Below are 23,734 nucleotides of genomic sequence, written 5' to 3' on the forward strand. Positions count from 1 at the left end.
CATAAATTAATGCCAGGGGTGCAGGTACATGAAATAAAGTCCACTGGCTCCGAGCCAGCAGGGGCATGCCAAATCACTACACCACTATGACAAATCTAATACAATTACACACATAGTGGTATTGAGGGGGCTGACAGAGAATGATGAAGCCAACATCAAACACAGTGTTGATTAATGGAGAGCAGGGAGCGGCTGACCATAGGAGGAGTTGGAAGGGGGAAGATGGTGGAAGAAGAAGGAGGGTAAGACTGTTATTGATTGTTCTGGCTGTGTTCACGTTGAGAGGAGGATGGCGAGGGTAGAAGGGGCGGTGTGTGAAGAATGGAGGGCAGGGTTCGCCCTGCGGGCAGCACTTACAGCCTTATGCCCCCTGAGAACACCCCAACTAGCCTCTATTGAGCTGTACATTGGTCACGCTGAATATTTGATTGACATACACTACTAGTAACGCCCGATCCAACCCATCCCCCTCAAATAAGCACAATAACACACCCAGGGCTGATTGAAATTCAAAAGCAAGCTTTGACGCCACAGGCAAAGACAGCGATGGGCAGGAAGGGGGTGGTAGTTGTGGCTCACAAGGGTCCTATAAAGGACAGATGCTAAATCGCTTACAGGTCCTAAATTAGTTGCTTATGAATCTGTTGGGATGTGGGGACCCTACACAGCAGCCCGTTGATGCAGTGTGAATGAGCAACAGTCGGTGTGAGGTGCAACACTATCACTTGAGGTTACAACAAAAAAAGCCCATTTGTTAACAAATCACCACAAAGCTATATAAAATAGAAAAGGCAAAAAAATAGAAAAAAAAGAAGAAAAAAAAAAAAAGAGGTCAATAATGGAAATAGATAACCACACCGACTCCTGTCTGAAGGACTGCATGTCCTCTCATCACTTGGACACCTGGAACCTGGAAATCAATTTATTGAAAATGAGTTCATGAGCAGCTGGTGACTGACAATGCCATGTGTGCATCTAATTTTCACTGAGGGAGGCTTTGCTGTAGGATTTATCGCCACCTCTGATCTCATTTCCCTTTCATATGCTAGTAAATCCCAGGTAAAGCAGACGCTTGGGATGATACGGGGAGTATGGTCAGGCCACTCAGATTGGACTCTTGGAATTAATCTGGGAAAATCTTCAGCGCTAACCTGCTTAGTTGTCATTTAATCTAGGGGGTAAACCAAATATCAAATGTGGGTCAAACAACCGCTGATCCCTCCCCTAGTAATAAAACCAGAATGACCATTTAAAATTGGTTGATTTAACTTCTGATGCTTAATTGGCAAATAATACCATTAAAAACAAGAATAAAACAGATGATGGCTCAGGGGAAAATACTGCACTGCAAAACACTCACTTTGAATTGTGTTTAATGAGAAGTAGGGTTTTCAGTTCACATAACCTCAATCCCTACCATATCACCAATCTCCTCTAAATGTAGATCAGCCCAAATACGCTTATTGTCTACACTCAGGGTCAAAAAAACTTTCCTCTAGAGGGCTTCTCAGGTGATAACTGCATGAACACTGTCTGTCTCAGAGTCACATCTGCACTCCAGAGAAAAGTGAGAACGTTGCAGCCAGATGAGGTAAGCGAATCATAAACAGGTTGACTGCACAAACAGAACATAAGGTAACAATTGGTGACATGTTACTTTTCTCTCTGGCAGTACTACTTTTTCTCCCAAAGACTCAGATTTAATCAGTCGGCTCTAATTTCACACAAAGTGGGTCAGGTGGGAGACAGACCACAGCAGCCCAAAATATCTAAAGATTATGCAAATAAATACACCCTCATTAGCTGCTTTTTTTTTTTGTTTGTTTGTTTTTTTCTTCTTCTTTTTGCTTGTTTGACCATGTCTTCAGTAGGTTACCTTTGAGGTATTTTTGTCTTACTCAAAGAAAAGTCAGATTTTATAACCCAACCTACTTTGGCCAATTAGGAACACAATGAGCATCCTGCAAGCTTCTGTGTGAGTACAGTTCATTTCCTGCCTTTATTGTTACAAGTGCTGGGCTCATTCAAAAAAGAATGGAATGGGGTGGGGGGAGGCCCAGACACTATTTACTCAGCAGGGAGAGACATGAGTCCCTGGCTTCCTGCATTTCACACAATTGTTTCCCCTCAGGAAATCTTATCTATACAGATTGCAGACGCACTGACCAGAAAACCCACAGCACATTGATATGGTGTCTTAATTAAGTATCTTTAAAAACGAGGTAACTTTTGTTTCTCTTACTAAAATTAGTTCCAACACGTTAAATGAACTATTAAAATAATTCAAAAGACGATAGCTCTGTGGAGTGTTTGTGGGGTGTTGAATGATCCGAAACAAAATTTCTGAACCCACATCAGGTGGCAAAGACTGAGGTTGTAGTCATACTGACACTGTTTGGCACTGCAGCGGGCAGCAGGATCTCCCTGGAGGACCCATTTTTACAGCGTTGCCAACTTTGCAACTTGTCGCTATATTTAGTGAGTTTTAGACCTTTCTAAACATGTTTTGTTGTTTTTTTTTTTTTTTAAATAAGCGACACATTTAGCACCATTTTCTGTTGTTATTGGAGACTTTGAGACTCACGTGAAAACATTTATTGCTTACTCTTCTCAATGAGTCGTGGGTGCTATCAGAAGCTCGTCCTCATGCATTAGCAGCAGCCCAGCTCCGAGCTGCAGGAAGAGCAGATGTTTTCTGTTGTCCAAAACCAGGCTGAAAATGAATCATGTGAAGCTGCTGCTGGCTGATCACACCCTGGCTTACAGTTAGATATTATTGCCTTTTATTGTAGACTGTAGGCAAAAACGTTTAAAAAGTTAATCTTTTAAAATCTTTTTAAAATTAATTCATCACTGTATTTCTGCACAAACTAATAGCACTTTAAAATAATACTATTATTTTACATTGTTAATGTCTTTTCTTATATTTATTGATATATTTTGTTGTATTGTTTGGATTGTGTTGTTATTTTGTGGTGTTCTGACTTGGATTAAAAATTTTCCCCTCTATACTACAGTATGGAAAATACTGAGTATTGAGCATCATCCTTAGTATCTGTATTAAATTTAAAACATTAGTATGGTGACAACCCTACCTCACAGCTGAGTCTAGCTGTCACATGATGTTTAATTTAAGGTTTGGTCACTAAAAGACAATAAGAATTATGTCTGAAATGAGTAGAATTGGAAAGCCATGAACTCTGCGGGTTTGAAACCTGGATCAGGCTCCGTCTAACATGAAAATTAATTGCTGTCTGCTAATTGCAACTTCTAAAATTGCGATCTCAATTTTAAAAATATATATATTAATTGCTCAGCCCTATACCAATGGGACTGCAAATATATCTAAAACCCAACAAAACTGAATCCAGTAAAGGACTGGTTTTCCACTAAGTGCATTTGCATGGTACTAAAATAAACTTTTTTTTCTTTTAAAATGCTCTGAATTTGTTAGTTGATTCAAAATCCTACTAGACAGAACCTCTTCAAGCTGGACCAACAAACCCAGACAATGTGATTGGAGCTCAGTTTACTTCCGCATGTGTATGCTCAGCTAAACTAACATGAGTTAGATGGTTTAGCATTTTTTGGTGAAAACAAAACAGCATAAGTGTATATTAATACAACTAAATTCCAAATAAAGTGGCTGTCATTAACATTAGGAAAAAAAATTGTGTATTTATTAATTTGTTTGTCACATAGCTAAACACTCCAATCCCTTTAGGCCACTACCTATTTTTCAGGCTTCCGTTTAAAAAAATTAAGTGCGTACATCTCTAAATAAAAGAATAATAAATTGCATCCCTTACTGAGCCGGGCCCCTTGATGGAAATGGGGCTATAGTTCCCCAATTTAGGGATCTCTGATTTTAAAATGTTAAAGCATTTACAGACTGTTGCTTAGTTCTCATAAAATCCTGATTGTATAATTGCAGTATTATCTCACAATACCACCATTCAGCTTAAAAAAATGGCTTTGCAGTGAACTTGGCTAAACATGCACAATGACTTCCCAGAGAGAAAGCTGCAGGCCAATTCAAACACTTTTTCACAAACTCCATAGCAGTTTAACAGCAAAGTAACTTTATTCTCATCCCACACATTTATACGGAGACAAAGACAGCATTCAAATAATGGCCACCTCAAACTCCATCCATAGCTTAAATCAACTGTGCAGGTAAACCATACTGACTGTAGACCTGAATTTCAAAAAAGAGTCACAGAGACAGCGTCACATAAACCATAGACATCCTAAAACCTCTTACTAGCTTACAACCTCCTACAGTTATGAAATTTTCTAATGGTGACTATACCTGTCTTGCTAAAAAAATTTACAATTCACTGCTATATGGGACAATTTTAGAGTTATTATGTAGGCAATTCTCTCTCAAAAGTCCCCTTGCTTCATGTCTCGGATAAGGTGCACTCAGGGCATTAAAGTGTTATTTCCATACTAAATGCATAGAAATTAAATTATTATTGATTCGCAGTGTCTGCTTCTTGGCAAGACAATATATAAATTAATTTTCTTAAAAAAAATCAGTAGATTCTTCCTTGAGAGATGAGCGGAGGACAACAACAGAACAAAACTGATCTGCAGATTTGTACAAACCCTGAAAAGCATGAGCATCTGTAGTAGCCAAGAAAGCCTTTTTATCTTCAAAACCAGCAGTTTTAGTTCAGATACGACACAAGAGAAGGGGTTAAGCTTCTGCTGCATGCACATGAACCACAGGTATGTGTGGGACTAGCAGAAACACAGCCCATAAAATCCACACTCAACCCCTGTCTACCACGTAAGGAATGTTCTCAGAGCACTTCACTATCAGCGTTGATCCAGGAGGGGCTATCCTTGCCTCTCCTTTGAAGTCTGTTAAAGGAAAGGGAAAATGGGAAAAGGGTCAGTGATGCCGAGCTAAAGCCATTGAGGCTAGATATTATGAGGTCAGCCAATTTCTTTGTCATTAGAAACTAATTCCTGATGTAGCCAGTGCAGGGGTTCGAGCACCAGAGCCACCCAGCATCCTGTGCTTCAATCCACAGGGAGCACTTGAACCTCTGACCCCCCTTATCTATGGTCTTTTGGGGGTCGAAAAAGGGTGCGTGACATAGTCCTGGCCCTGAGACACTGCTCCGCCAGGCTGGGAATGCAGTGGCAAGGTAGGGGGATAGTGAGAAGGACAATGAAGGGAAAAAAGGGCTTCACTGATTCAGGGTTGATTGGGTTAGAGAACTTCATTATTAAGTCCCCTGTCACCCTGCAACAAACAGCACCCCACAGGCTGGTAGTGGCTAATAGAACCACTACTCTTTATGACCCAAGACCACTTCTGACATCTTCTTTTGATGATAAATGAAAATGTGCATTTTGGTGTCCAGCTTTATTTCTATACATAAAAAAACCCAAAAAGCATTCAAATCTTCCAGCAGTTTGAACTGTTGCTTCGTATTGAACATGGACTCCTGAGAAGAGCCAAACCGTCCTGAATTAAGCTGCTTTCAAAACTGCTTAATTAAATGATCTTTAGTGAATTTTCATTTAGACCTGCTACTCTGCACCTCAGTATTACATGCCATATGGCACAGACAGACTGCAGGGCGTATTTTAGATTTCTGCTCTGAGGGTGCACATTTGAGTGTAGTGTGTTCTTTGAGTGAATTTTATCAGCAGGTGTCCAAAAAGTTTAAATGACATGCTTATGCATTCAGAACCAATTTAGACCACACCAGGTAAATGAAGTATGAAAGCAGAAAAAACATTTCCCCAAAGCTACTAATTCAAGATTATCAGTTGCTGGAAGGAAGATTACAAATATTCCTTTACATGGAAAAAGTTCCTTCATTATTACTAGAGATGCTGCAATGGCTTGGTCAATTACCAGTTTTTAGAGGAGTGTGCGTGAGATGAGAGTATTTGAAGTGGTGAAACTACTGCAACCTGCAGGTGATCCGAATAGAACAGCCTTTTATCCGTGAGTGCAGTGCTGGGCAGCGTCTTTACAGATTTAAGCTAACCTGATCAATTAATTGTAAGTAAACAAATGAACAAAGCATTCTTCCAATCATAGTTAGATATAGAACAACAACCTGACTCCAATAAAATAGATCCAACAGAGGGTACATGACCACTGCATTACCCATCGGAATTGGAACTGATAATCTTCAAATGATTTCTCTGCCACACTAGTCTTTTTATGAGACTTATTTAATGAACAGCTGATCGAGGTAATGAGAGTATGAAAATTAATACATCACATTTGGCACTTAAAGACACAGACAATGCCGCATGCACACCTGCCATGGATGAAGTTTCACGTTAAATATAAAAGAACCTGGTCAATTGTTCATTGTACATTATGACACAGACCCCCCGCAGTATTTCCCGCCACATCCCGAAGCTTCTCGTGGAGGATGAATTGACCGGAAAACAAACTTTTCTCCTGTTCATGCGGCTTCGAGAAGTTCTCACTTCTCGTGGACTATGTGACAATCACTCCTTTCTATCACCACTTTGCAGCCACTCTTAAGTGAGCTACAGTAGAACCAAACAAGAAGTTGAGACTAGTTTGTTTTTCAAAATTAGGTTATTTGCAGGGCAGTGGCACATTTCCTGAGTACAATTTCACACTTATATTATGGTCCGTAAATGTGTGCAAATGTAGTCTTTATCTTCATATGGATCCATACATATGATATAATTTACATTTGTAATATCTTTAAAAAAATATTTAAAAAGAAACAATAATTCTGAAGGCATGGCGGCTTTTCTTTTGCCATGACAGTGCACCACGATCATTTACATGTAGCGGAAACCCTGGAGGGATATCCATTATTTGCAAAGAAATTTTCCAGGGCCTGTTAATGGGTCCACTCAACTGAGCCACCTCCGTTTGGCAAATTACCAAACATGCGCAGGTATAAATTTATTAAAATATGCAATATTTGTCCAATTCACCTTGCTATTTTCATACAAATTAAAAACAATAATGATGATAACACCACGATTTCTATTAATCCTTCAAATATTTACAATCACACAATTAATTGTTGATTGTCACAGGGCTCCTGATCAAATAAAAAAATGGATGAATCGCAGATGAAAATAATTGTTGCACTCTGCAGCTATTAAAGGAAATGTTCCTTGGGGGAAAATAAAAAAAACAATTAACATGCGTGCAAACATGTCAGGCACCGCATCCTAACATGATTGAAAGGGAGAGATAAATGAAAAACCAGGTTTTAACTGTGCCCATTAATGTTCCTCTCCCTGTGTTCTTGATGGGAATCCTCATTAAGAATCTGTTGGTAGCAGCTGGCTTGCTATCCCACCCCATTACTACCCCACTACTCCAAAACCTCTGCCACTGGCCCTCCCACCCATCCCCCACCCCATTCACCTCCCTCATGTCTCATATGACATCTGTGTCTCAGGGTCCTGTGATGGAATGCTGCTGGCCTGCTAGTCCTCCGCAGGTGCTCCCTGCTGGCTGCCATCCATTTCACAGCCCTGCTGCTGCTGTGGCTGAGAGGCCCGTCACAAGCTGAGGCAGGGTGGGGAGGTGGCACTCCAGTCAAGGTTCAAAGGACAATGCTTAAGGAATCAGAGGGAATCAGTGCAGCTGCTTTTCATCACTACACTTCAAGTTAAATAAATAAAAGTAAAAATCCTCACCTCGGACTCAGACAGCTTATCCTTCTAACCAAGTTCAAACTCTTCCTCATCTATAACAGAGAAAGGTCATGACTGTATTTAGAGACAGCTCAAGAGACTGTGTCGTCCCAGATGCTGCTCTCAGGTTTTGTGTGGCCCAGTCCACCAGTGTTTGATATACTGTACAAGCTTTTGAAATTAAGACAATCAAAGTGAATCAAATCACTTTTATTTTGTAATCATTCATGTAAAAAAAGAAAGAAAAAACTGCTCTGAGTCATGATGAGGAAATTGTCCCCTGTATCAGTTCAAGCCTAGGTTTTGTATCACAAGCAAACCTAAAGAGCCGTTTCTGGAGATTCTCATCATTCCAGGGTCAAAGTACACCTGCGATGCGATGAAAGGTAAAATATTTTATTGACCGGGTGCATAGCCACTTGGGAATTGTAGCCATTCAGAACCAACTCAACTCATTTTTGAATGTGTTTTTTTTTTTTTTTTTGCACCCTATTAAGCTACAGTTTTGCATTGCAACCAGAGGTACGTCTATAGCTCACTTTGAATTAAAATATTGATTAAGACACGTTCCCCTTGCCTCTAAATCAAGCTTTAATATGTTTGAGGTAAAGCTCAACCATATTTTGTGTACAATTAAAAATAGAAAACCAGCATCTTTGCAAGTCACTGCTGCAGAGGAACACTTTTATGCAACACTGAAAGGCCAAGAAAGCAGAATCAAAAGAGACGGCCAATTCCATTACATCATGTAAGCGTATTTAAGCAGTAATTTCAGCATTTCAGCCGCCTCTGCTGACCTACGTTAGCTGCAGATGAGCTCAGTTGAGGAGGAACTGGCTCCAATAACAGTACAAAATCACTGCAGTCTGTAAAGTTCCATGCCAGAGGGGAGCTCCCTGCAGCACAAAGAAGCCTCTATCTAAAGCTGAACTTTTCAAAGAGCTGTTTCAGCTTGGATTTAGCAGCAGAAACATTAGTTAATTCTGATGGAATTCTTTTTTTTCAGGGGTCACCATAGTAGCAGGTGAAATCAAAATCAAAACTTGGGGTTTGACTGGAAAGACTCCAAGAACAACAGGGGCACCTTGTTTATATATGCATGACTAGAACGAAGCTTTTACTGGTCTTAACTTTAAACCCTTAACTGTTTAAGCGTAATGTCTGAGACTCAACAATCCAGGATACTGCTGCTGCTCTATGTGCTGAGACACCGCCATGGAAAAGTACAGTGTGGGACCACAAAAGAAAAAAGAAATGACACCCTCTTTTCTTGCTGACGCTGTAACACACTGTGCCGACAATGTTTAAAAGTTAAGTGGTTTGTATTGGATTTCCAAACCAGACAAACAAGTTTCCAACTTTGTATAAGAGACCAAGAAAGTTATGAAGAAAATTCAGCCCCTTACAACAGAGCTGTTCTAGCAGTACTCATGAAATCTTTTCATGAGATTCTGAGAAAAAAAATGACATACCCTAATATGAAACATCAAATTGACATAACTGAATCTCATAAAATCTTTTTCAAAGTACATTTTTAGACCTAAAACTTATTTTACAAACCCAAACCACACAACTTTATAACACAGAGCTGCAAGCAAATCTGTAATTTTATACTAACTAAACTAAATAAAGCCTTTCACGATAAAAAATAATAAGTAGTGAGGCTATCGATGCCTACCTCCCCTGGATTTTTTTTCTCAAATAAATAAGCTTTCAGCCCATAATGCTGAATCAGTCACCACAGCTGTTGGCCACTCCACAGAACAAACTCAAAGCTGAATAAAAATGGTCTTAGTGCAAGCAGGTAAACATTTTTTTTCTTGATAGTTAGTTGAAGCAAAGAAACTCTCTGAACTTTCTTGATAAAACAGCTGTTCAACCCCAGATGGGTGGCATACGCCTATACAAATACCCACCCAAAGATACACACATACACACACACATCCAGCCATGTCTCAAGCTGCCAAGAGCCACAGCCGGTTACGAGATGGTGGCAGCCAGCTCCTCTAAGCAGTGCTCACAGTCTTCTCTCTGTGATTGCCGGCCTCCACACCCTTTCTACAAACGAAAAGTCCCTTTGACTGAATGACGGCTGTGTGCATGGTGAGTGATACCTTACGAGAGTGTGTATATAAGATCTCTTTCACATACAAACAAAGAACACAAGTACAGAGAAGTTGGTGATGTGTAAGGTTTAAAAAAAGAAAAATAAAGAATCTGGAAGAACAAGGATCAGAAGGCCAGAAAGGAAAAAAACGGTTCAGATTCAACTACCCACGCTGGTCAACAAGGATTAAAAGAATAATTATATTAAAAAACTGCATTGATTCGTTACTTAAGAGCTACACCGCACTCTGAACTACACTACTGAGAAGACTTTCAGGTTAATTCATCACACCATGGACGTCCTCCAAAGAGACAGCAGAGAATAAATTCATGTCTGAGAGCTGCAGGATGTTGGGCCTCCAGCAGCTGTGGAGCAAGCAAATGAAGGTTAATAATCCATCTTTTAGGATGAGTATTAGTCTTTCTTAATTTACAACTAAGTTAACTTGTGTAAAATAAATATAACTCCATAGAATTACATTTAACCCTTTAATCTCTGTGCCTATTTTTTTAAGCCTCTGCTCAAAAATTGCATACCCACAATGAAATAAGTATATCTGTACAACCACATGGTCTATTTGAATATCTTTGGAGTAATAATAATAGGAATACTTTGGGACAGATTTGTGAAGATGTGTAATCACTATCAAATCATAACACAGTATGTGGTCATGATCTCTGCAAAGGTCGTCCTTGATTAAAAAAATGAAGCAGAACAAAATTGGAGCAGTTTTAGTACCAGCAGTTTAGACAAGATCTCCAAAATGGCCATTTTGGCACCATGTCTACACAACATCCCCCAACTGGGGAACCTTAGGTTTTATTGTTTAAGTTAGAAGCGAGCAATTAATTGTTCAAAGTTACATTAATCTTAAGAAACAATGTTCAAATCTTTATCAATTGCAGCGTTTATTAAAAAATCTACTGTAGAATGCTCCTGTTTAGAATAGTATTGTTGGATAGTTTCATCCCTATCCATAGTTACATAATACAGCCTGCCACATGAGGGTGCTTTGATTTGAAAATAAGAATTTGAACATTTTAAAAGTCTTAAAGAGCTGTTGCTTTAATGAGACATATGCCCCTGAGAGCTAGAGAAAAATTTTGTGTATGACAAAGCCTTTGTCTCATTAGTTAAGGCTCATCCGACAAGCACAGCTTGCATGTGTCATAATCCCACACAGCTGCAGCCACCAACCTGGAGACGTCACATCAGGAGCTCTACAGAACCACACAACTCAAAGTTAAAGGAAATTTGGAAAAAAAAAAGTTTCCTCTCTGCTGCTGAGTCTGTGTAAAGATTCTTTTGGAAGGGCTACGGGGCCCATTCCTTCAAGGTTTCACTTGAATCCAAAGCCAAGGGAAATGCTTGCAGCACTCTACTTGAATCTAACATCAACACACACTTATACCTCCGCTTTCAACTGTTTTGCTGCAGTTATAAAAGACATGCACTCAATCAGGAAACCTTAGTTCCCTGTAATTTTTTCAGCATGAAGCGAAACACTGGACAATGCCTTGCTGTCTCCAAGAACATGACCAACTGTAACTGCAGCGTAGCACAACATAAATATTACAGAACGTGTCTCGCCGAAAGAAGACAGATTCCATTCATACAGTCTTCACTCACATGTCATGTGGAGCGCTGCTTGAAGCTGCGATTCATAAAAGAAGTCAAAATATTTCTATGTCAGAAGGATCATTATCTCTATGTAAATTGTTGTGGTTTGGCATAAACCCCTAATTTGAGAAAAGTCTGCAATCCTTTTCTAACTGTGCTGTTTCCAAAACTTCTCACACACAAACAAGGCATACACTGTTTTTTAGGGTTGTGAGCATGTAAGTCTGATGGCACACAAGCTCGAGAGGCTGAGCATGACCCGCTTAGTTCCTCAATGCAAAACAAGTCAACTTACAGCTTATGTGCACAAGAGCAGACTAGATTCCTCCTGACATGTAGCTGTAACGCCGGTCTCTTCCTATATGTTTCTCCTCAACCTGTGAGAGTCAACTTTGGGGAAACTGGAAAGACTCTGCTCTCCCAGAAGTCATTAAACCCAGGCACCATTCAATCACAATACACAAAACCCTTGAGAGCTCAACAGAACCATTGTGACTTACTTATTTTTGCATTCTGTTCCACTTTCTAGGAAAACTTCAGGGAGAAATGAATATCAAGGAAGTGATTTTGTTGCAGAGGATAAAACTATTGTAGCCAAGCCTCGAAGGAACCATCACACAAAGAAGGATGGATCACTTTATGGTCTCTAGACACAATTCAACTCAAAGTCCAGGCAAGTCTCTTTTTTTTAGCTTGTTTGTTTTCACATGAAAGGTCAGACAGACATAAAGTCGACAGACAGAAGGTCTGGGAAGGTGCCGCTTCTGATATCTTTTTTGACACAGCAGGAGTTCCTCTGAATGGAGAAATTCAGCTTTTAAGAGAAGCATGTTTGATGTGAGCAGCTCTTTGACCAATCACAACATGGAATAGGCTGGCTATCAAAGAACAGAAAACAATGATGCTTCCGGATGACACCTGAACACAACTTTGCACTGTCTTGAATGAAAGGGTTCTTGTTGCATTCAGGGAAACAGAACAGCGTAAAAGGTAAGATCTTAATTTTCAGAAAAAAAAAAAAGGTTTTTATCCAATTGCAAACAAACTTTTGAAATGTTGGTTTAAAGTACAGGTGCAGACTTGTTTCCAATAATAAAACTGTGATACTGTATGAGCAACTTCCAGCAGGGCAACTATAGACTACTACAGACACAGTTAGCAGTTAGCGTTACTAAAGGCAAAATGGGGGAAAAAATAAATAAATAAATATGGAGAACCATCATCAGGACTTATCCTTAACCAAGTGCTGCTTTTCTCCTTTGGAAGCAAAAACATTTAATAATCATGTGATCAAGTGTCATGTGAGCAACATCTTCCTTACATCAGAGCTGGTTTGAAATACATTTTTATCTGGCCTGACACACAACGGCTTTTAAGAAAAAAAGGCAGTTTATAGCCACAAGTGAGGTTCAAAACTTTTCAGGAAAGTGTGTGACATGTCACTTTCATTTATTTCCTGTACTGAATGTGTGAACTTAACCAAGCAAATGCTGTCATCTGCTGAGGTGTATCTTACACCACATTTCGTCTGGGAAAAACATCCATCCATCTCTGCAAAACAAAAAGTTAGTACTCCCGCCTACTTTCAGCTCTTAATGTAAACATCTCACTTGTTTCTGCAGGTTGGGCTTCCTGCAGAGTCTTGCATAGTACAACTGTGTTGACAACTCAACCTCTTATGTATTATCCCTCTAAATCAAGATTGATTATTAGAACAATAAACACATTATTTGAGGTTGTTTACATAAAAGAATAAGAAGAAATGCTTGGGGAAAAATCTCAGAAAGGACATTCTAGGTTGAATGCAGCTTCCGCAGTCACTGACGAGGAACCTGAGCTAAAACAAAAGCTTCCTATTTAAAATTTGGTTCACATCTCAGCTCTCACCTTTAACCATAAACTTACAAACGACATAAAGGACAATCTGTTGAATACAAGTGACTTGCAGCTGCAGGGAGGCTGGGGTTTCTCTATCTAAGATCAGGTAAGAAGTTAAGAAATCAGGAGGCTCCAAGCAGCTGATAAGGATTCATCCTGGAAGCTGACCTGCAGGCAGCAGTTAAGGAAGAGTAAACTTCATTTGTCTTTCTCTGCACCACCACATCACTGGATGCAGCTGTGATAGAGGAGGTTTTGTGGACTTTCCCATGATCAACTCTGGAGTTTAGAGAATGATGATAATTTGGCTTTTCTCCACTTAAAACAGCTCACACTTTACCACCACAAGAAATCAACACAACTGGCCAGGTTCATGTCTTCAATCCACGAGGGCCTAGTTAGAGAAGCAGTTTTAAAAGGCATACGATGTGGCAATCAATCAACATAAAACCCTGGATTCAGTGTTTCAGAGACTTCATGTGTTTTTGGTCTTGGTTGCATATGCAAAAGCCTCTAAACTAACAGGTGAGCCGGTGTGTGAAAGTTTGATCAGTGGAGATCACGATGCAGAAGATGTTATAGCTGCATCTGCACTTCATAAGTTCACATCTTGCAGTTCAATCCACAATTTAATCTCAATTTTTAGCAACAGCACTACATAAGCAAATTCAGAAAGTGGGAAGCATTGGCAGCTGAAAATAGTGGATCACAATGACCTCAACCACCAACACATTGCACTAGCAGATGTCAAGCCATCTATTCAGAAGATATTGATCTCCCTTTCACCCTGCCAATTACATGTGACAAACTGCTGTGACCATGGGTGCAAATTATTTCAGTAACTGCTTTCATTTAGCCTCCAAAAACCCCGGTGGAGAAGATGCAGCTGGTGAAGTAGCAAACAAGAATAGGGCAAACCACTCCCATCATCATACCGTCTCTTAGACAAGAACATGAAATAGAAAAAATGATCTCCCACATCAGTAGCAAAAAGAGGATGAGCATCATATCCTAACGGTGTGGGTTCATTAGCGAGGCAGATGAATCAAATACTTGGCTGCATGTGCAATTATCCATCTCTTGGTGGATGGAGGTCATTAGGACTTTATGAGCGATTGGAGGCCATAAATAAGTGATTAGTAAATAGCACACTACATACAGCAGAGACAGCTACTGAGTCTGCATGATGCCTCCTCTCAAGTCATCAGATGATGTCAACATGCATGGAAAAGGTTCTGCTATTTTTAGTTGGAAATGAAGATGCAATCATTTACATGGAGGAACATTCAGATGCTGTGTGTACAGATTACACTGCGAGTGGAGGTTGATAAATAATGGTGCCGAATTTAAGAGTTCCCAGTAGGAAAAAATTAAACTCAAAGTTAGAGGAACCTGATGAGCCCTGACCACAAAATCCAACATGGCTGCCCTGCACATAAAAAGTGGTAATAGCCGCAGTAATAAGGAGTTTATTAGCACTTGTGTCAGTTTGTCTCTCATTAAATCACTCATACACATACTGCTGTCCAACATCTGTCAATAAACATGTTTCTACAGTGTTTATATGGAAAAATACAGTGCAATGCTTTGATAGCAGTTTGTATTAGGGCAACAGCAAGCCAATCTGACAGGTTTTCCAGATTAAAACTAAAACACAGTGGCATTCCCAGCTTCAAGCTCTAACTTCTGAGGCTAAAGGAACACAGCACAACAACCACTTTTAAGCCTTCCTACTTCTTTCCTCACAAACTGGAATGTAGGACCACCAGGGCTTTCCAAACAACAAAAAGGTGGTAAATTAAGTTCTTAACACAGTCCACAGAGAAGACCTTAAATGCAGCAAAGAAAAACAACAGTTGTTTTGAAAGTCTTTGCAATGTTGCATCTGAGGTGGTCTGTGAGGATAATACCCAGGAGAGTGCACTGTAAGAGCACAGGATTGCCAAATGTTTGCACATTTCAGCAAGTTATTTGCACTGTCCACTGGGAGACAATCAGCACACAATTCCCTCCCAGCAGGGTTACAGAGATAAGATAGGACCTAAATGGATTTTACACTCCTCTGACCGGAACTTGTTTACAAAAACCTAACTTGGCTTTTAACAAATCTTAACTTCTACAAGTTGCAAAAAGGGGGAAACATCAGTTTAACTTGACATTTGCAGGTTATTTCAGAGCAAAGAAAGAAGTACGACTTTGGGTCCCCAAACCAAACAAGCCCAACATTTTACAACTGAACTCTTTACATTTTGGGCCAGAACTCTGGCAGCTTTGATAGAGATAAATTCTGACCAAAGTCAGGCCCTCAAAGAAATGTGTTTTGAATAAACAGATATTTTCAGAGAAGGGGACCCCATAATTAGTAACGTGAGACTCTCTGCGTGTGGGTCCCTGTCCAATTCTCTGGAATCAATCAAACATCCCAAAGGAACTCCCTGGACCCCTTAATCTCCTGGTTTTATTACTTTCCAGACAGTCAGCCTGTTTCACCCTACCCCCATCTCTCTTTTGTACTGATCTCCAGCAAAGCCAAGAAGGGGCTTTTTCTTCCCCCCTTTTCTTTTTTCTCTCTCTCTCCCTCTCCATCTCCCCTTCCACTACTGCAGAGTGCTTTTCATTCAGGAGAGGGTCTTTCATCAGGCTCCACACGCAAGAGAGCCCAACAGCTACAAGAGGCCCATCTTTCCAAGGCCCTTTTTTTTTTTTTTTTGCACATTCATTCTTTTAGCTGACAAAATAAACAGCATGATTTCTGAGGACTTCTTTCTTTGACACAACTACTTCACATATCACAAGAATAATGAGGAAAAAACTGGGCCATGTTGCACAACAGCCAGTTATGATCACATTTTCCAAAGCACATGCTGCTGTTTTTGTATGTTCCAGCTTCAACGATTAACATACAAATTTGTCAAAATGGGGTGTGTGATGCTGTCTGGGGCTGTGCACGTCAATAACTGCCGGAAAGCAGAGTTTTTTTTTTTCTTCTTCTTCTTCTTTCATGGTTCTGCCATTTATCTGAAGCAGGAAGGCTGCTCTGAGTTTATTTATAACAGACTGTGATGCGTTTGCTAAAACACATTCTTATCAACGCCTATAATAACTTCAAATCACGAATATCAGGGTTTTTTTTCCTATCCTGACAGCACCACCAGTTGGAATTAGAAAGTGTACACTGTGGTGTCCTCACTTCAAAACAATTAACAGGAGCAAATGAATTACGTTCCGTTTATCCATCAGCTAAACATGTATTGACGCCCAGGTAATGAGGTGTCTGCTGGACTGATGATGCAAGCTTATTATCTGACAGTGATCACTAATGACTCTTAGCCCTGTGTCTTTTTTTTTCATTTCTTTTATACTCAAGGCTCTCTTTCCATTTTCCAAACTTGTCTTACACACACACACACGCACGAGCGCGCGCACACACACAAAATACGGATTAACTCACTCCAGCAAGCAAATGTATTATTTAGCCTTTCAAATGTAGCTGCATATGATCCAAAGCCATGCAGGCAAGCAGCGCGTCTGTGGATCATTTGAAAGACAAGCAGAGAAACCTATCAGCAGTTCTACCTCAAAAGGCTCTGTGCAGACAAAAGGACGGAGTATGAGAGCGTGTTGCTTCAAGCAGGGCTGGTCTGGGCTGAAACAGCGTTCCTGTTATGGAGAAGCAGTCTACTTTTAAAGTTGTCGAATTGGTCAATGAGTGACTGATCCGATCACAACAGAAATGACTACCTAACCCCACATCTGATTTCCCGAGATATTCCATGCGTTTCTCTTTTTTTTTTGTTCCTCACCCCAGCCCAGATCCAGTATAGGTAAGTTTTTTCCCCCCTCATTAGAGGCGTGAAGAAGCAGGCAGACACACAACAGAAGTAGGAGCAGTGTTTTTACCTTTGTCGGCATGCTTTGCCGCGGTGGTCTCCGTGTAGAGAAAGGTGAGACAGAGGAGAGAGAGGAGCGACAGAGCTCCCCGCTCGGCCATCACTTTTCACAAATAAATCTTTGCAGCTTTCAAGAACCCCTTAGAAACTCGTTTAAAAAAATATATATAGATATAAATGAATAAATCCTTAAAATCCCCCGGCCACCTCCTGCAAATGCGCAAAGGAGGGGGAAAAAGTTCAAAGTCCTAAAATGTGCAGAAACATCCGTAGCTATGTACTTTTAAAACTGGTCGGATGGAACACGTAGCTGCAAGGAGAAAACCGCAGGTTAGAGACTGTTTTCTCAACTTGGTCGAAGCACAGGTCGTAAAAAAAACCCACACTGAAATCAATCCATTGCCACGGAGGCGCAGTCTTTACAATGATTTGCGCAGTGTTACGCACCGCCGTGCCAACTACACTACTACGATATCTTCCGAGTGTGCTAAAGTCTAGAAACAGCTCAGTTGTAGAAAAAAAATAAGATCCGATCAGAAAGAGAAATCTCTGCCGCGGCCAGCTCACTGCTCACCGACGGGACGTAAGAGAGCAGCGTGTTGGAAGGGCTGGATCTCCAGCGGCTCCCCGGAAAACAGGGCGCGGAGTCTCACGGAAGTTTGGATCCTGGCTGTCTGACTGTGCTCAGGCTAAAACTAAAATACGGTGTGGGACCTGCAGCTAACAGGGCAAGAGAAAGAAAAACATGATCAAGGCTATTTTTTAAATACTTAGTACCTTACCGGCATATTCCTTTCTCACACTCACCTTCATAATAAATTAATAAAACAACTTCCAGATTGTCATTATACTGCCAGTGACTCAAACAGTGAACTATAAATAAAGATAGAGGAAGACTCCTGTACTCAAGGTGTATGCCTTGAAATAGGAGCAGACTATGCCTAAAATGTCTAAAGTATAAGTGATAACAATGCAGAATGGCACAAATCCACAACTTTTTATTTATTTTTTATTTACAAAATAAACATAAAAGTAGTACAAATCATGTTTAACAAACTCAAGTTCCTGACAAACAAGCTTTCATTGCATATCTGTCACTGGGGTCAAACTGGAACTGTTGTTCCGACCACAAAAAAATCAGCTCTAATTAGATTTATTTATTTTTAATGTGTAAAAATGACTAAATAACTATAATGACAACTGAAAACCTAAAGATGTTGTTATGGATATTAGTACTTAATTTATTAGTGGCTCCTATCATGAATGGTGTGTCTACTTCTTTCTTTCTTTCTTTCTTTCTTTCTTTCTTGTTTTTGTTTATCTTTTTCTTTTTTTAAATTTACTGATGTATTTTCTTATTTGTAACAGAATGGCTTTATAAAAATTCAGGTTTCTGCCCACACACTTTTAGTTTTCCATTTTTGTATTTCTTTTATGTCCTATTTTACTACACAGAATAAATATTATCTACCTTTTTCATTTTGTAGCTGATTAAGTTTATTTTCTCTACATCCAGCTTGTTAATTTAGCTTCTAAAATTTTCCACAGATTTCGTTGCTGGTTAACTTCAAATATGATATGACACCATCATTCATTATTATTTCTATTGATTCATGTTTATATTATTATTATATACTTTATATTAAATTATATCCTAAAGGTCATTAAATTTGTCAAACGAATGTGGGTTCAAATACTCCCTTTATACATCCAAACTATACTTAAGGACAGTAATTATGCTTAATATATATATATGAATCTAGTATACTGTAAATCTGGACAATAAGATTTGATTACTAGCAATGTTTAGGTGATCAAACAATGAGTAAATTCCATTTAGGTTTATAGACTCCACTACACTTCAGTTTTCATGGTCCTCAGGGGGACATTGACTGAGATGAAAAGCGGTGAAACAAGATCTTAATTCATGTCACAAAAGTCGTCTGACCCAAAAAACATTCAATAATAGAGGGGGTAGATGATATTTTACACTGATGGTCTAATCCAGCCATAAAGAAGCTTTAAAACAATAGAACAAGAGTATAATTCACTGATACAGCCATGCCCACTGTAACTGTCCTCATAACCACAAAACACATCCCATAAAATTATGTTCATGGGAATTCAAATAGGAACAGAGGCCAACATCTGTAACTTGACTCTTGATGTCACATGGTGGCTGGAAATCTAGAGTGGGATTAAGTCTCGTAAGTTTCAGATCAAGTTGCTTAAAATAGTCTCACGGGTGGTGTGCTTTGTTTTAGGGACAGGGGATGAAGTAAACATCCTGATTCTCTAAGGGTGGGGGATTAAAAGAGTTCTACATCAAGGTGAAAGATGTGTCATTTGCACCACTCCTTGTGTAAATACAGCCGCTGTTTTAGTCAGAAGAAAAAGCTGAAAGCAGATTTAAAAGAGCATAATTATTAAAGCTAAAAAAACAAACAAAAAAAAAAACTGTTGTATCCTTCCTCAGCTTGTGGCTTGGCTTTAGGGAGAGGCATAAACAAAAGGGTGTCTTGGCTGGAAATAGTGAAACCCAACTGCTGTATCGTCCTCGAAACAAAGCCTTTCACTCAGACACACTGAATAGCTCCCCCCGCTGGTCTGAGATACCCATAACGTATTAATCATGAGCACTTGAGCCCCATGGGCATGACTTTTTTGTCTAGTAGATGTTGCTGCTTCAGACTTGTTTTCATTTGAAATGTCAAACATGACATTTCCACTTTCAGTGATAATGATACTTTATGATTCACTGATTGCAGCGTGTGCCCTCAGGCTCACCCCCTGGACTAACATTGGTTTTCTTTATATCTTTATCACATTATTTCACACCAGTTTACAATATTTTATAAATAAAATCCGTCACAGCCCCTCGAGTAAACAAAATGCCCTTCTGAATTTGAATAATAAAGCCATTCAACTGTTGAACTGTCTGAGAAGCCCTTTCCATCCACCTCATATAAACTCAGTATTCCTGTTATGAATGTAAATACTGCAACACTTCCCATCAGTACAGGAATGATAGGCTAAATTTGTGATGTTATTTAACGGATTGCCTTAAACAATATGGTAGTGATGCTAAAGAGTTATTGTACATTGGGGATTCTTACAATGCTTACCATAAGATGTATAAAGTACCTCAGAGAGGGGTCAGTCTTACCAGGAGCATTGGTATGCAAATTAGTATTTTAACCCCCTTGTCTTCATCTAATAATTAATCAAGTGTCTGTTGTGGGTATGATCAAGATTATGTCAAATGCTTGATTTGTGACTGACTGTTAAGTTAATAATAAACTTAAGATGTAGCTACAACAAAAGAATTTCATAAATCATTTCATGGATTGGTTTTAGATTTTTTGTCATTGTTTAAGAGTACAAGATGTTTATGATATAAGTTTGTTTCAGTAAAATGTATGACACACTTAAAATGTATTGAGCCAAGTTTCACTTCTTAATATATTGCCAGGAAAAGGGGGAATAGGGGCACTATTTTATGAAACATGTGCAGACATTAATTAAAATGTAATATAGCTTTAAATAAATGAATGAAAAAAAATGAATGAATAAATAAAAAGTTTATAAAAAGAAGGCCTACTGCTATATGAAGGAAATGCAGTAAATTTTGGTTTACACGCAAGTGTCTCTGTGGACCTTTGACAATGGCTCTTGATGCATGGCTAACTAACTAATGTTTTTAAATATAGATATAATAACAGATGCAAGTTTTCTGCTAGAGCAGACTCTTTGGTTAATGCAGGATAAGTTTTTAAAAAGAGTGCAGGAAAAGTGTGGGTGTAGCTCCTTGTTTCCATCTTGCCTCTCCACATCCTGCTGTCATAACAGAGAAATGACAGATGTATGGGCCTTGTCATGCCACGAATGCACTAATTGCATTAAAAATATTAACGCTATTAATTACAAAAATTAGTTACCACCTTTAATGCGTTATTTTTTACAGCCCTAATATAAATGCACGATGTATCGGCATTGATATCGGTATCAGCCGATGTTAGTAATTTTTTAACATATTGGTATCAGTTCGATAAGCAAAAGGTTCATTTCCAGTAGGCTGGATTACTGTAATGGTCTTTTAACAGGACTTCCTAAAAAGAGCATTAAACATCTGCAGCTCATCCAAAACGCTGCTTCTAGAGTTTTAACCAGGACTAAGAGATCTGAACACATCACACCAGTTTTGAAATCTTTACACTGGCTTCCAGTCAGTCACAGAATAGATTTTAAAACCCTTCTGATCGTTTACAAATCCCAGAATGGTTTAGGCCCAGAATACATCTGTGATATGATCAGAGAATATAAACCTAGCAGAGCTCTTAGATCCAAAGACTCTGGTCAACTAGTCCAGGCCAGAGTCCAGACTAAACATGGAGAAGCAGCATTTAGCTGTTACGCTGTAAACAAGTGGAACAAACTGCCAGTGGAGATTAAACTTTCACCAAACGTAGACATTTTTAAATCCAGGTTAAAAACATTTCTTTTCTCATGTGCTTATGCATGAAATCTGCACGGAAACTTTTTAACTTATCTTGCTTTTAATCATTTTAATGTAATTTATTATTTTATAGTGATTATGTGTTGATGCCTTTTACTATTCTAAATATCTGTAATGCCTTTGTTTTATGTAAAGCACTTTAAATGGTCCTGTACATGAAATGTGCTATACAAACTGCCTTGCCTTGCCTTGCCTTGCCTAACAATCTTGAGATACCTGAGAGAATCTTTGTAAAAATAACTGTTTAGCCTCTTTATTCAATAATCAAATTTGTTTCAGGTCCATGGGAATAAGAAGCAGCCTTTGCCAGCGTACTGGATCCCGTTAGATGGGATCAAATCTGTATAAGTGCTAATGAATCTAGAGTTGAGTCAATGTGAGCGTCTCATTGGTTGTTAAGTGTCCTACTCTACTTCTTGCTATTACCAAAATTAACAGTGAATTGATAATAGGAGGATAAAATTATCTTTTCAATCACATAAATAAAACAATCCAGGAATCAGTGGTCAGGTTTCATTCAAAATGATCTGATGACCAAAAAAAGAAACAGTATCTTCCAGAACTGGAGGACATTTTACGCCCACCTGTAAAATTTGTTTAAAAAATGTAAATATAGTTGTTGGAAAATAAATTACAAAATATTATTCAAACTACCATATGGATCTCAAGCACTGCCTAAAATGACATTTTTCTCTTGCCCTATCTTCTAGATGACAAACTTGCAATAACACACTTACACACAAAAAAATGACGTTATTAAAGAGCAAAACCTTAATAGTGTACCATAATTAATTCAATGAAATTATGACAAAAAAAAAAAAACTTTTAAAGATTTTTTCTGCATTTTCTGCCTGTTAAACTAAACTAAAACTAAAAACTTTTTGTCACTTTTTGTCATTGAAATAGCTAGTCAGCATCCATCAGCTGTGCTGGAAATAGAACTAGACAAATACATCTTCTCCACAGACTAAAATATCATTCAAACCTTGTAAAACAGACAAGACTGCCAGACACAAACTCTCCTTAAAAGTCTAAAGACATACTGTCTCATTTTCATTGTGATTATCACAAAACCTTTTATGTGTTTACATACATTTGACCTTGATTGGCCTATGAATACTATATTCTTATTGTGTTCTATTTGAAATCTAAAAGAACTAAAACTAAAAGCCTGCTTGACTCCCTGAAAAAAAGCTTCAAAAGCCAAAAAGCATCTAAGTAGAGATTGCCTTGGACTTATTTTTATTTTTTTTAGTTTTCAAGTCTATGCCTATCCCTTCCAAAGAGCAACTCCCTAAATCCACACTGAATCCAGGAAGTGCTGCTTCACAAACAACATTCTTTGCCTGAAGAATGTTTGAAATATCAATGCATTAACTTAAATACAGAGTGGGGCCACAGGTTTTTCATTAATCACAGGGTTGGCAGTTTGATCCCTGCATATGCCAAAGTGTCTTGGATTGCCACCACTTGTGTCTGCTCTGGTGAAATAGAAAACATATTATAAAGCACTGGTAGAAACTCTACTTTTTATACTGAAAGAGAACACAGAAAGAAGAATTGGCAACCTAGTTTTCAGATGACGTAAAACAGTCAGTGTTTTTCAAGTTTTGGCAGGTTTTACAGAGAAAAACTAAAGATAGTATTTATAAGTTTGTCTTACGATCTGAACTTAAAAGGATCCTAAAATGATGTGTCTACTCTAAAAATTAGTCATAAAATAATTAATCCATTTTCTATGCCTGCTTCATCTAATTCAGGGTCACAGGCTTGGAGCCCATCCCAGCTGTCACTTGACAAGTGGCAAGGCACATCTTGGACAGGTTGTCAATCTACAGTAAAATGAATTCTAAAGAAGCAAATTCTGTCTTCATAAATATTAATATTGCATATTCTTTTAGTATAAAATACATCAGCATTATATACAATAACAACACATACTGTTAAAAAGTATTGGCAAATAATTTATAAAAACACAGCTGCAAAATTGAATGGGTTTATTCCTCCTTCCCTGTGTTTTCGGGAGATGGTGCCTTTAAACCTTAAAGAACAGGG

The 23,734-nt window shown here is 38.8% G+C and overlaps 1 protein-coding gene across 14 annotated transcripts in view; it reads right to left on the reverse strand.

The window, feature by feature from the left end:
* The window catches only part of neo1a (neogenin 1a), a 176,803-nt gene extending 159,036 nt beyond the window's left edge, over nt 1-17,767 (reverse strand). For all 14 annotated transcript variants that reach the window (XM_041983981.1, XM_041984034.1, XM_041983967.1 and 11 more), the window contains exon 1: nt 17,174-17,767. In XM_041983981.1, the coding sequence (XP_041839915.1) occupies nt 17,174-17,264 (91 nt within the window). In that variant the 5' untranslated portion in view covers nt 17,265-17,767. The remainder of the gene's footprint in view (nt 1-17,173) is intronic.
* Between the last annotated feature and the right edge of the window lie 5,967 nt (nt 17,768-23,734).

This window comes from Melanotaenia boesemani, chromosome 1, assembly GCF_017639745.1.
Source record: "Melanotaenia boesemani isolate fMelBoe1 chromosome 1, fMelBoe1.pri, whole genome shotgun sequence".
Taxonomy (NCBI): Eukaryota; Metazoa; Chordata; class Actinopteri; order Atheriniformes; family Melanotaeniidae; genus Melanotaenia; species Melanotaenia boesemani.